At 39.3% G+C, this 14,266-nt stretch overlaps 1 protein-coding gene across 1 annotated transcript; it reads left to right on the plus strand.

Moving 5' to 3' along the window:
• Window positions 1–3,055: 3,055 nt before the first annotated feature.
• On the plus strand, window positions 3,056–4,771 carry LOC133520368 (uncharacterized). The gene is made up of 2 exons (XM_061854748.1): window positions 3,056–4,308; window positions 4,378–4,771. The coding sequence occupies exons 1-2, from the start codon at window positions 3,926–3,928 to the stop codon at window positions 4,745–4,747; spliced, it is 753 nt and encodes a 250-aa protein (XP_061710732.1). The 5' UTR covers window positions 3,056–3,925; the 3' UTR covers window positions 4,748–4,771.
• The last annotated feature ends 9,495 nt before the right edge of the window (window positions 4,772–14,266 follow it).

Raw genomic sequence — 14,266 nt, forward strand, 5'->3', positions numbered from 1 at the left:
GCGTACCTGTCTTTTCCGAAAAACCATCAGAAGTGAAACCCTGAAACCTCGAGATCCCTATCAACTGAGATCATATCGTTATACTGGTTTTCTCGAGGCGACACGTTAGTTGAACATAGTGAATAGTCGACCAGGGTTTCAGAGGTTAAAAACGAGGGTCAATTTCATGCTTTAAAAATATGATAGTCAATAATTTGATATTAATCTCAGTGTAACTCGCTCGCTCAGATATTTGCTTGAGAGAGACGGTCTAAGATTAGGTAATATCAAATCATTGATATTTTTTAAAAATCGAAATGATTTAATATCACTTTAAGACGACAATGTAAGAAGTATGTACGTCTCGCCTACACATTTGTATAATGTTATTTGTTTTTCTTTGTTGCACCTCGAGGAATACGCAAAATATAGGGGTCTCGCTTGCGCAGCACTGTTAACTATATTTGGTTATCCTTGTTGCTCGTTGTGCACATGTACATTATAATGGTGTGTAGTATTTGCAAATGTATGGGTGCTGGACCAGATTTTAGTTTTGTCAACTATTAACGTCACATATCTACCCCTTTTACTTATATCAATGATTTCAAGCCACTCTTTTGCAGTTCGCCGTTAGGTCTTATGCGACGCTAGGCCTTCTACATTGTGCAAACTGCCTTACTTTCACTTAACATGGATCCAAATCTAAGCTGTCCTCTCTCGAAGCTGGGCCTTCTGCCTTGCTCACACCTCGCCACAGTGGCGTAGCGTGCCTTGGCGGGGCCCCGTATAAAAATTTGTTTGGGGGCCCTTAGGAAGGGTAAAGATTTCTCACAAAAACGTACGTTGGGGGCCCCCGTGGCCCGGGGGCCCCGTATAATTGATACGGCAGATACGGCGGTAGCTACGCCCCTGCCTCGCCATCAGTTGTATTGTATGATAACCCACCGCGATCGGACGCTCCGGACGTTCAGCCATTCATACCTCGCCAGTAGTCAAATTCAAATGCTTTCTTCCAGCTCGACCTTTGGCCTCATCCATGCCTCATCCGTAAGCGCAGATCGAACGCTCCGCGCGTTCAGCCTTATGAAAAGCTCAGCCTTATACTTTGCCTTTAAAAACACTGATTTAAACTTTCACGATTTAGGCCAATCAAATTAAATCCAAAAATAGCGTTTTGAGGAATTAATTCCCAGCAAGCTGGAAAATGTTTTAATACTTTAATTTCATTCTAAATGCGTGTAATCCAAGTTTGCTCCATCCCAGGGGGCATACATTTTGGGATTCTTAGGAGATATTTTTTTCCTTTCGAAACCACTTGATTTTGAAGGACATAGGACAGTTCGTGGATTAGACACTGGTAAGAACGCGTTTTTGGATTTTTAACATGATTTTACCAAAAATAAAAAATGTCGACCTTTTTATACAATTTAGACTAGGAATACATATTACTCATCATACCTTCAATAAATCAATGTTTTATTACAAGAACATAATTAAATTACATTTCGGATCCTCAGATATCAGTTTTAATCATAATTAGAACAAATTTTACGCCGGACGTACCGTTTTCGATTTTCAAGCAAAAAAACTGAAAAAGAGGAAACATTTATGCACACCTCCAGGAATGGAGCAAACTCGGATTACACGCATTTTAGGACCAAATTCGAAAAAAAAACTGATTTTATTGGCCTAATTGTGACATATTATTATTTAAGAAAACGGGACTTAATCGCGTTTGATTAAGTTCTAAAATTACCTCCAACGTCAAGATACTGATGTCGACTTTACCCAGTCTTTTCCGAGACCATGGGGACAACGCAGTTTTTGAAACATCGGGTCAGTGGTAATTTTAAATCTTACCCTATTAAGTCCCCTAATGGCTAAGCTCCTACTGAAGCTCTGCCTTTGCTCTCACATGAATGAGCTTCGCAGGAAAGCTCTAGAGGTTGCAAAACCCTGTGCGGAGAACGGCCTATGCCTTTTATGTCTTCTCACACTTGGACATTGGTTGGCTCGCCTCCGGCCTTATGCGAAGCACAACATTTGCTAACACTTGACCTTACATACTGTTGGAACATTACTGCTGCAGTACTGTCAATTTCCGTGATAAAATGATGTGTTGGATTGAAAATTCTATTCTCAGCAGTAATGCGGCAATAAACGTCACTCAATTTAACAAGAAAATTCAATGTACTCTTGATGAGGGGGCACCATAGTCTAGAAATGCTTAGGGCATCAAAATGTCTTAATCCGGCACTGCATGGCAGACATATGGCAGACGCTGTCAAAGCAATTATACTCGTACTGTTGACAGATAAGGTTTAAATTCGTTTCTCAATAGTTGAGATTTTGATGCGAGAGAGAAAGCGTTCAAAAGGTTAACCCCCGACGCATAAAGAGGGGTGTATATGTTTACCGCCGATGTATATCTGGCTGTGGCATCGTGGCTCTCCAAATAGTGGGGTTTTTAGGTGCACTCAATGTATGGGAACCAATATTTTTCTCATTAAAGCATGAGACTTGGCACACTTGTTACTAAGGTGGACCAGAGTCGAAAACGCCCGGGAGGCAGAGGGAGACACCCCTCTAGGGGGGAGGGGGAGGGGGTGAAGTTTTCCTACGCCGCGCGCACTGTTGGTCGTTATAACTACTTAACTATAGCTACTAGGGCAAGTGTGGTATCATTTTCGGATAAATAAAAGATGGTCAATCATTTTCTAAAACAAAAAAAACACCTTTACATAGAAAAAAATTGAAATACGGCCCAAAATCTAAAATCTTTTGAGTAAAAAAAATCTTTCAAGGTCAATAAATTGTTAATGATTACCGATATCGGATTAAAAAAAATATATTTAAAAAGGCGCATTAATACAGATTCCAAAAATATAAGTAACATTGCAAATATTTAAGAAAAAAATTGTTTAAAAAAATATAGAACACCGCGCGGCAGAGTCGTAAAAAATTCTTAGCCAATTATGAACATCAAAAACGAGTTTTACAGTACATATGGGGCTACTTTATAGCACTAGTGCGAGAAATAGCATATTATGTTACTGTGTCGAACATTTAAAGGGCCATATGTACTGTAAAACGTTGTACGATACATGTGCGAATAGGTAATTCGCAACTCGTGTCGATTTAAAACACTCCCTTCGGTCGTGTTTTAATTTATCGCCACTCGTTTCGAATTTCCTATTTTTCGCACTTGTATCGTAATGTACTATTATAGGTTGCTAGTGTCCTGTAAGCTGTAACTAATAAGGATGGAGTTTTCATTAGATATAGTATATCATCATATCAGCTCATATATGTCCCCACCGAGGGGCTCGAGCCTACCCTGCATTAGGGTGATCGGGCCTTAGTCGATCACGCGAGCCCAGTGCGGGTTGGTCGACTTCACACACAAGCTTCGAGTTTCCTCGCAGCCGTGTGCAGGTTTCCTCACGATGTTTTCCTTCACCGTAAGAGCGTCGAATAAACGTACATATGAAATCGAGATTCGAAAACACATTGGTATGCGGCCAGGATTCGAACCACGACCTCCCGCACAGGAGGTAGCGGTCTTAAGCATTACGCCACCGACGCTCTCTATATATAGTATATAGCTCAATTTTAATAATTATTTGATAGAAGACATTTTTTATCGTGTTTATAAGCATATTTAAACTTATGGCTCAGCTGGGCACGATTTCAAGTGACCCAAAATCTATAAAGAAATTAAACAAACAGTATAGAATTTTACTTAAAAATGTTTATTATTTACATTGTCCCCCACAATCGCAAAGCTCCGTGCACTTAAGTTGCCGCTGAAAGCACCGGCACCTCGAGCCGCCGCACCTCTTTTTGCATCTGCACCGGATCATTTCCAGGCATGCATCTGCAGCTACGGGCAAGTCTGTCCATGTAGGTTGCCAGCTTTCACTGACTTTTCTCCATCCCCAGTTAGATGGACAGGGAAGATTTTGATTCGGTGACATCTGACCCCATACATGGACTGCTTGGAACACTGCCCGCAGGAAATGCTGGTATAGAGCAGCTTTCGTCGGAGGTATATTCTCCAATTAGCGGTCTTTTTTCGAGAATAGGTGCTTTCGGGCAAAACATATTATTTTCTTTTACAGGGCCACAAAAAGCGAAAGTCCTCCCCCTGTTCCATGCCTTCACAGGTTGTGATACTGTGTCCTATTTTAACGGGAAAGGAAAAAAAAGTGCAATAGATGCATGGAACGCATTTCCCAATGCCACAGAAGGGTTTCTGGCAGCATATGAGGGGAGTACTAGCGAGGCGTTTACAGTAATCGAAAAGTTTGTCGTCATTTTATATGACAGGTAATAAGCACTTTTTAAAACTAGCAATACAATAAAATAGTCTAGTAACTAATTTTTTGTTTTGTTTAGAGCCAGTTCATTTACAACCGTAAACGAAGCCCGAAAGCACCTATTCTCGAAAAAAGACCGCCAATTGGAGAATATACCTCCGACGAAAGCTGCTCTATACCAGCATTTCCTGCGGGCAGTGTTCCAAGCAGTCCATGCATGGGGTCAGATGTCACCGAATCAAAATCTTCCCTGTCCATCTAACTGGGGATGGAGAAAAGTCAGTGAAAGCTGGCAACCTACATGGACAGACTTGCCCGTAGCTGCAGATGCATGCCTGGAAATGATCCGGTGCAGATGCAAAAAGAGGTGCGGCGGCTCGAGGTGCCGGTGCTTTCAGCGGCAACTTAAGTGCACGGAGCTTTGCGATTGTGGGGGACAATGTAAATAATAAACATTTTTAAGTAAAATTCTATACTGTTTGTTTAATTTATTTATAGATTTTGGGTCACTTGAAATCGTGCCCAGCTGAGCCATAAGTTTAAATATGCTTATACACACGATAAAAAATGTCTTCTATCAAATAATTATTAAAATTGAGCTATATACTATATATAGAGAGCGTCGGTGGCGTAATGCTTAAGACCGCTACCTCCTGTGCGGGAGGTCGTGGTTCGAATCCTGGCCGCATACCAATGTGTTTTCGAATCTCGATTTCATATGTACGTTTATTCGACGCTCTTACGGTGAAGGAAAACATCGTGAGGAAACCTGCACACGGCTGCGAGGAAACTCGAAGCTTGTGTGTGAAGTCGACCAACCCGCACTGGGCTCGCGTGATCGACTAAGGCCCGATCACCCTAATGCAGGGTAGGCTCGAGCCCCTCGGTGGGGACATATATGAGCTGATATGATGATATACTATATCTAATGAAAACTCCATCCTTATTAGTTACAGCTTACAGGACACTAGCAACCTATAATAGTACATTACGATACAAGTGCGAAAAATAGGAAATTCGAAACGAGTGGCGATAAATTAAAACACGACCGAAGGGAGTGTTTTAAATCGACACGAGTTGCGAATTACCTATTCGCACATGTATCGTACAACGTTTTACAGTACATATGGCCCTTTAAATGTTCGACACAGTAACATAATATGCTACTTCTCGCACTAGTGCTATAAAGTAGCCCCATATGTACTGTAAAACTCGTTTTTGATGTTCATAATTGGCTAAGAATTTTTTACGACTCTGCCGCGCGGTGTTCTATATTTTTTTAAACAATTTTTTTCTTAAATATTTGCAATGTTACTTATATTTTTGGAATCTGTATTAATGCGCCTTTTTAAATATATATTTTTTAATCCGATATCGGTAATCATTAAAAATTTATTGACCTTGAAAGATTTTTTTTACTCAAAAGATTTTAGATTTTGGGCCGTATTTCAATTTTTTTCTATGTAAAGGTGTTTTTTTTGTTTTAGAAAATGATTGACCATCTTTTATTTATCCGAAAATGATACCACACTTGCCCTAGTAGCTATAGTTTAGTAGTTATAACGACCAACAGTGCGCGCGGCGTAGGAAAACTTCACCCCCTCCCCCTCCCCCCTAGAGGGGTGTCTCCCGCTGCCTCCCGGGTGTTTTCGACTCTGGTCCACCTTAGTAACAAGCGTGCCAAGTCTCATGCTTTAATGAAAAAAATATTGGTATTGTCCTATAACGACCCCACTAAAAGGATGGACCGATTTCGATGCGTCTTTTTAAATTGAAAGCGTGTTTCCTTGCGGTGGTTCTTAGTAATGTTTGATAGAAATCGATCTAGCCGTTTGAAGAGTTTCAGCTCTTTTCCAAAATGATTTTTAGTATATATGGATATATGGCTTTAAAAATTGTTCATTTAATAGTTATTTCACACAGCTACTCGTATATATATTGCAATGTACAATTCTAATGACAAGTCCAAGCTGCATAAACTGCGTAAAATCTAAGTACATATGTTATGAAATTGACAGGAATACATATATTTTTATGTTATAGGAGGCAAACGATCAGGCGGATCATCTGATAGTATGCGATCACCGCCGCCCATGGACAGCCGCAACACCAGTGGGGTTGTAAGTGCGTTGCCGGCATTTAAGATGGGAGATGAGAGAGGGATACATAGAAATGGAAAGATTTGCGAGCTCCTGGTAGGCTTCCATAGCTCAATTGGTTAAGATTGCTGAGGTTGCGGGTTCAAGTCCTGCCGGAAGCATAACGTTTTCAATTTTTTTTCTTTTTTAAGGTCATCTTTTTTTGGGTTAAAGACCGAACCATATGATGACTGCACGGCTCTGACTCACGATGTAGTTTAGCCAGGGGGAGGAAACTAGAGCGTTCGGGCGTTTTCGGCTCCGTTCGGCTCAGCATTGCTCCGAGCAATTATTAGGGTTGGCAAAACTTGACGTCCCTTTGCGTGCACGACCACAGATAAGATAATGACTTGAATTTTGACAACCCTAAATATCCGAAAGGGATAGTTCCAATCATTAGAAAGAGACAACATGATTCGACCCTGAATTGATGTCAAACTTCGGTTTTGTAGGAAGTTTCCTTTCTGTTCGGTAGTACTATTATTACTTATTCTGTGGTTTGGCGTTCAATAGGATATTGTGTGATATTTCAAATTTCTTTTTCACTAGTATGCGTGCCATGTGCTTATTTACACTCGTTCTTATAGAAAAAACATTTAAATGCATAAATATATTTGGCTTAAGTATATATAGAAATTGCACTTTTTGCTACGAAGTGCGCTCGGGGCGATTTATCGCGCCAACAACTTGCAAATTGGCCTGTAGGAGCGACGTTTTCGCTAAATACCTATAAAAATGTCCGCCGCCTTGAAATATTGTTGTTGGCGGCGTGGCCTAGGTTATAAGCGGAGCGGTATCTGACCAGTGGACGCATCTCGTATATAATGAGAAAGAGTAGACTGCAAGCTGTTGGCGTACATTCCATGAGATAACATGTCATTGTACAGTCAAGTGTAAAAATATGGGTGTACACATCTTACTCAAAAATATGTCCCATAGCATCTTATTCCAGTGTAATAAGAGCGTAGTACCATATTTATGAGACGATTCTCTCGATACATATTTTTGCAGCATGCAGCTGACTGTACAAATCTTAGAACAAGAGAGTGAAGTGAAGTTCTTACATTCAACTTGGAACACTCCTGCAGGCTGGCTAGAGGCCCCGGCTTTTCGATATTATTTTTTTTGATAATTTATTCCACGATAATTTTACTTATAGCTCATTTACATTTAAATTTGTAATAGTATTTTTTACGTTCTAACATGAGCAGGGGCGATAGCACGGTCGCTTTTTAACGCCTGTCACTAAGCCCGTCACTTTCGCACTTACATAGTTGTTAGAACGTGACAGACATGGTGACAAATGATAAAACTGCAACCATGCTGCCAGCGCAGGATCGATCGTGGGGTTAATTTATGGAGCTAAAAGACCGAAAAGCGATTTTCAGAGAAGTTTGTAATACTGCTTAACTAATTTGCACTTTCTTGCAAACGCATGGCTATAGCGTAGTTAGAGCTCTATACTACAGTGGACCGTCTTGTCAGTGGTGGTGAGTCTCAGGAAACTGGTCGTTTTGGGGGGAATATTAAACATTAATAAGCATTAAGTAGTATATCATTTATCCAAATGAGTTGGAAACCAAGATTTGAGGGTGCGGTTTTGCGGAAGGTCTTTTGATACAAAACTGGTGTCAGTCAACAATGGTCACGTTCATACCGTTCACTGTAACCAAACGGGAAACGGGACCCTATTACTAATAAGACTCCGCTGTCCGTCCGTCCGTCTATCACCAGGCTGTATCTTATAAACGGTGATAGATATTTGAAATTTTCACAGATGATGTATTTCTGTTGCCGCTATAACAACGAATACTAAAAAGTAACCATGAGTGAGTCCGCAATAGCCGGGTTTTCTGCCTCTCTCTCTCTCGTCCCTTGCGGCACAGGTCATAAGTGCGCGCTCTTTATAAATGGCAGTACTTCCAGCTCCGAATGGCTCATTTCGGCCGATTTGTCGCCCGCGATACTTTGCGCTAAAATGTGATCTACCGCTGTTATCTCTTTTATTAGCTCCCAGCGCCACTGCTCCTAATGTGAGTTTTAAAACGGGGGGTTAGTTTCGTTTCCTTTGTTCTGCGACCACTGGTGGTCTCGCCGAAGTGGACTTTTTATCTAAAAGGTTGGAAGACGAAATTGAAGATTTTGTCTCTTCTGTCTCCATACCACCTCGTCAAAGAGGACTGTCTGTAAGCTTATGCCTACTGGATTTGGGCTATTTATTAAAAAAACACATGGGATATTAGAGTTGGAATTTATTATCGCAACATTTTAAGGCAAGATGTGCTCCTATTCATAGCTACCAAGGGACTAAAAAGTACAAGCGAAGAAGTCATTAAGATTAAGAACTATGGGCTGTTGTTTTTTATTCAATAGTTTACATGTGTGCAAGAGAAAGTATAAAAATATACTTGTTAGAGTAAGATAGATTTACCTACTTTCGTTAATTCCAACACGCATATCACCTGTATTAGGGCATCCGCTAGCTGGCGCGGGTGCGTGTACGGAGCGGGCGCACAGTAAGCGTTGATCAGTACTATTTTTCAATAACCCGCTCACCTGCTCCGTGCCAGCCAGCGTGCGGACGCCCTTAGAAAGATGTTTGTTAAATGATCAATGACCTATTATGACACTGGTTACCATCCTTAATCATACCTTATAGAGTTGATGGAACGACTTCGTGAATCTTCCGTTGATGGCCGGCCATGGCCTGTTTGGCCTGTCTCCATCCAGCCTGGCTTAGCCAGTGTTCTGTGTGACATATTGAAATATCAGATTGGTGTCCAATTTTTCGATTCTGCAAATTTAAGTCCTTTTGCATTTGTACTTTTGACACCAGAAGATTGTATAAAAAACAAAATTTCCATATTTTTTTAATTGTACCCCTGCGGTTCCTAGAGGACTACAGCAGCGAAATAATTAAGCTCATAACGCGGTAGGTGTATTCCCTGCGGGGCCGTTCAGTAGGACATGCGAAGCGACGTCATAGTTATGATTATTTTCCAGTACAGTAGGCACTCGGTAGTCTCGGTACTCTGGCCCTGGCCAATCCGGAAAGCGCTGTAGTCTGTCGATTGACGACTCAAGTGACCCGCTGTATAATCCGACAATTTACGCAGCTGAATGCTGGATTAAAAATAGGACAAGTTGCATATTTTGATATGTAGAGTTTATTTTTTATATGAAGCTTTTATTTCCCATACAAATCGAAAAATCCGGGAGTACCAACAATTCCGCATAAGGGGAAAATTTCATGTGCCATTACCGAGTGTCTACTGCATATAATCGCCTCAGTACAATAACGTGCCGTCGGTTAACATCTGGATCGTTCCCACGTTATTAGCTAGGATAACTACTCAAGCAAACTCATATTATTATTATTCAATTACCTACATAGTAAGTACCGACGTAGAGCTAGCAAAAGAAAGTTACCGCTGCTAATTTAGCTACCAAAAAAAGAATTTATTCATCATGTAATTTCTTTTATTCGTTAAGATATAAGAACTTTTTGAATCATATAAAATGTTCAAAGGAGGCCTCTTGTACTTGTATGCGATAAAACTCAGTTACTGTTCATATTCGGACTGCACCAGCAGTATTGCTACCGCAAATGTTAAGATCGATGTTGCTGCCGGATTTTCGATATTTGCAGCAGTAATACCTCATGTATCCGAACCATACAATAAATCGTGGCGGGCAAAATAGTGCAGCTTACTTGTGACGTATCTATGAATTTAAATAACACCTGCTGTAACTAAGAGTTAAAATACTGTTCATGTAGCATTATATTGTGGACACATTTCGGCGTGGCATTATGAGACCCCCAGAGACATCTATCGGCAACTTGATACAACGCTGCTCAACGTCTACATCGCTTGAAACTAAACTGGGTTTTTAGCATTTTTTGTGACAGCTGATTTTATTTATGTTATGAACTAGGCATACATATTGTTGTGTAGATGTTGGGATATTACCGGATTGATGATGGAAACGAGGTTGTTTATTGATTCACCTGCAATAATTTACGGGGTGAATATATGTATTATATATAATATAGGTCATACTGAGCTACTTTTACTATGAGACCAACCCTGAAATCGCAGATCACTAAATAAACACCCAGTATTTTAAGTTTATTCGTTTATTACAAACCTAATAATAACCAATTTACAATAAATATTCCTAGACGTCTTCACTATAACTTGTCCGTACTCGAACTGGCCACTTGTCACTGCTTACCCGCCTTTTTACAACAATTCAAAATGGCGGGAACCAGTGACAAGTAAGAGTCAATATCATAAATAATAGTAAAAATAGTTAAAATATAAGTTATTTATAAATTATGATCCTTACAATAATCCGGTAATAAGGTCAACTCGGCGAAGACCGTCTGCCGGCGAAGGCCGTCTAACAAGAATTACAGCAAATTCTGTACAGCTACGAGGATGGCAACACAATTTACGTAATGATAAAACAGTTCTAGTTCTTATAAATTTACACAGATGGCGCTACCTTTAGCATGAAGAGAAAAACCGGCCTTTCAAGTTTAGTCAGGTTGGCAACTCGTATTAGGAGTACAACACGCTGTCGTAAAAAAATTTTTTAAGTGATTATACTGAAGTGTTTTTAAGATCGATACAGGTAAGTCTATTCTTTATTAATGTATTTATATGAATATTATATTACAATAACCTTAAACTGGTTATATCACGAAGATATTTCTGGTGGAAAAAAACTAACCTCAAAATGTAGTAGTGTCGAAGTCCGTCAAAAGTTTGGAGGCTAATATCGTCATATGCCGGTCTTTACCGTTTTCAGAAGTTGCCAACCTTTTCTGTATTTTTTTATTTATTTATTATTGACCGTAGCGTTAGCGAAGATCTACGTTTTGACTCGGGCATTTTGCATGCTCTACAGGTCGCAACTCTCAACCGATTCTCGTGAAATTTTGTGGCCAGATTTTAAGATTTAATAGACTTTTTTGTCGATCTTATTTTCGTTTTTTTTTTTTAAATGTAGAATTTCATAAAGAACTTAAGCGCCAATAATGTCTATGGCGCTTATGACTATTATGAGTTTAACTGTGATAATGATATTTATCATTTTAACATTTTCTAAACTTAACGCGTCAACAGCTCACAGAGCCACTAGTATATAATATATAGTTAACTAGTATACTTGCTCAAAATGTGACAAGAAAAGGTCGTGGACAATGGACATACTTATAAAATTCTTGATAGAGCAGTCGCCATGGAATTTAAGATCGTGAGACTAAAAATGCCATATCTTAAAGGTGAAAACAGTAAGGGACCAACCTTGGTCAGCTGTTAAGCATTTTGTGTCTGTCTACCTCGAAATAGTTTATATGAATCAGCAGTTTATTTCACTGATGAATGTTATCATTTCCATTTCAATGCAATATACATTTGCTACTTTTTGTGGTATTCTTGGCCTCAATTTTTAAGAGTACTTAAATCAATACTCGTTTAGTATTTTACTTAAGAATTGTATTGATTAAAATACATTTGTATTGATCTCAATGTTTGATCTCATTGTTTTATTAATACTTACCTGCGTGTTTTCGACCCCTGTATGGCGATGTATGCCGGTCTTACCCGACAAACGAAACTTTGCATGAAATCAGCCATAATAAACCCTATTCTTGACATATTAGAGTCTACATTCACTTGTTATTGTAGTTCGCACTCGTACAAACATCTATAATTACGTAGGTTGCCTATGTGTAGGTAAATTCGCCATTAGACGATCTTAGCCGACATTGGCGCTGAGTTCGTCCATTGCGACGTGTTTTAAAAACGAGTGTTTATTTCACTATCCGATGCCTTAAATGAGAATTTGGCAAGTTTAATTAGAAACCAACGAAATATTTTATCAACTAATTTCAGAAAATTTTACTTTCAGGCAACAGGATAGCTAAAATTTGTCAATTAAGTTCTTTTTAAATAAAGTATGCCGGTCTTCGCCGAGTTGACCTTATCCCAACAATATGCCTATACACACAGGATTATAGGATTTTTTTGTGCTTGTCGATAAAAGTAGTTGTAGCGGATATTTAATTTGATACAGGCCTTCCTTATACGTGACACGTAGTGATTATATGCTCTTTGATACGTGATGTCTATTTGTACCTTTTATCTGACGTTTCAGCCAGGTGCACTAGCTGTGGTCACGTTAACTTGGGGACCAGTGACGTTGAAACCAAGGGATCTATCTTCGGACCTGTGTGCGGATATTGTTAGTGTTGCGTGTCATGCCGTGGACAATAAACATTTAAAAAACGGGTAAATCAATTTATGTGTCTACCCCGAACATTTATATTTTATATTAACTAATATCGGTTAGTTTAGTGTTGTTTACCAATATCTCCATTGACATTTTCCTGAGCCGTCAATCTTCCGTGACCACTAGTGCAACCTGGTTGAAACGTCGGATAAAAGGTAAAATAATTTAATCGAGTCAGACCCGTTAAGGACATAAATATGCATACTAAACGCGAGAGTTTTAAGGTGTTATATAAAAAAAACTGTTTATTATAATAAAGTTAGTTACAAAGTTCAATTTTTTTTACTTAGCATAATCTATTTATTCTAGATTGTAAGCTAAGGAATACATTATTATTACTTGATTAATATGGTATTCATATAATTATATCTATTTGTGTAATGCTTCATGCTGAACAGTATGCAGTATACGAGCATGTATTATATAAGTATATCTGTCTTTTTATTTCTAGTCGTTCCGTTATGTCTGAGGACCGTGACTATCTGGTCTCCATGCAGCCCAGTCTGTGTCTATGTTATGTATATGCAAATATGTGTATTTGTAGTTAGCTAATATTATTTATGTATTGAGCCTTGAATATCTTAATCATACAGGGTCATAATACACCTAATGTAAGATCTGTACCCCTAGTGTAAATAAATTCGATTTCCAAACGTGACGTACGCGTTTGCGTTTAGTCTCATTTTGTATTGGATTTCGAAAGAGCGCGCCAAGCGGGACGTTTTGGAACCTCAAAATCCTATACAAAATGAGACTTAACGCAAACGCGTTCGTCACGTTATGATGTCGATCAAAGTTACACTAGGGGTACTGGACACAATTTACGAAACTCGTTTTTCACCTCCGTAAAATACACAATTACTAAATTTAAATGCAGGCTTAAAATACCAAAAACATTCAAACCAACGACAAAAAATCTAAACAAGAACGCAAAAGCAAAATAAAAAGGCGCAGCGACACATTTCGCTGTCTGCGGAAGGCTTTACTACTTCCGCTGACAAGGCGGCATTCAGCGCGCCCGGAAACTGTGGCGCTGCACGATAAAACACCTAGCCAAATTGCGCTTGCGTCCGTCAACATTATAAAAGGTAAACAACCTTAAAACTGAGAGGTTAGGGTTCAGACTGCATTAGTAAAACATGGTAAAGAAGGGCGTTGAAAGCGTCAAAGGAAAGGAATAGAGCGAGCATTCCTGTCACAGATCGGTTATTTCCCTCATTGGGTATGATGTAAAGTTTTCCGACTGATAACGGGGAATGGGGGTCGTTTGCCCTTTCACTGCGGTTTGGAGTTCATTATGCTTTTAAATCTGCGGTTAGCTATCTTTACGGGCGTTGTGATGTGAATGTGATTAAGTTTGGTGCTTAAAATTGACGGTTATTTCTTGTTTGCCTTTGTGAAGTCTGTGTTATATGTGCTATTTAGTTAGAGTGATTCTGCTTCTTATTTTGATAATAAGGTGTTTTTAAATCGCCCCCTTAGCCGACTAACCTAAATAATTAGACTTTGTATAACGGGTGATCTGTGATC

Source organism: Cydia pomonella, chromosome 8, assembly GCF_033807575.1.
Source record: "Cydia pomonella isolate Wapato2018A chromosome 8, ilCydPomo1, whole genome shotgun sequence".
NCBI classification, from domain to species: domain Eukaryota; kingdom Metazoa; phylum Arthropoda; class Insecta; order Lepidoptera; family Tortricidae; genus Cydia; species Cydia pomonella.

Bases quoted from the DNA above. Each gene is read 5' to 3' on its own strand.
- LOC133520368 (XM_061854748.1), top strand. From the start codon at position 3,926: ATGGACAGGGAAGATTTTGATTCGGTGACATCTGACCCCATACATGGA. The intron at 4,309-4,377 runs GTAATAAGCACT...TGTTTTGTTTAG, and splicing joins GTCGTCATTTTATATGACAG to AGCCAGTTCATTTACAACCG.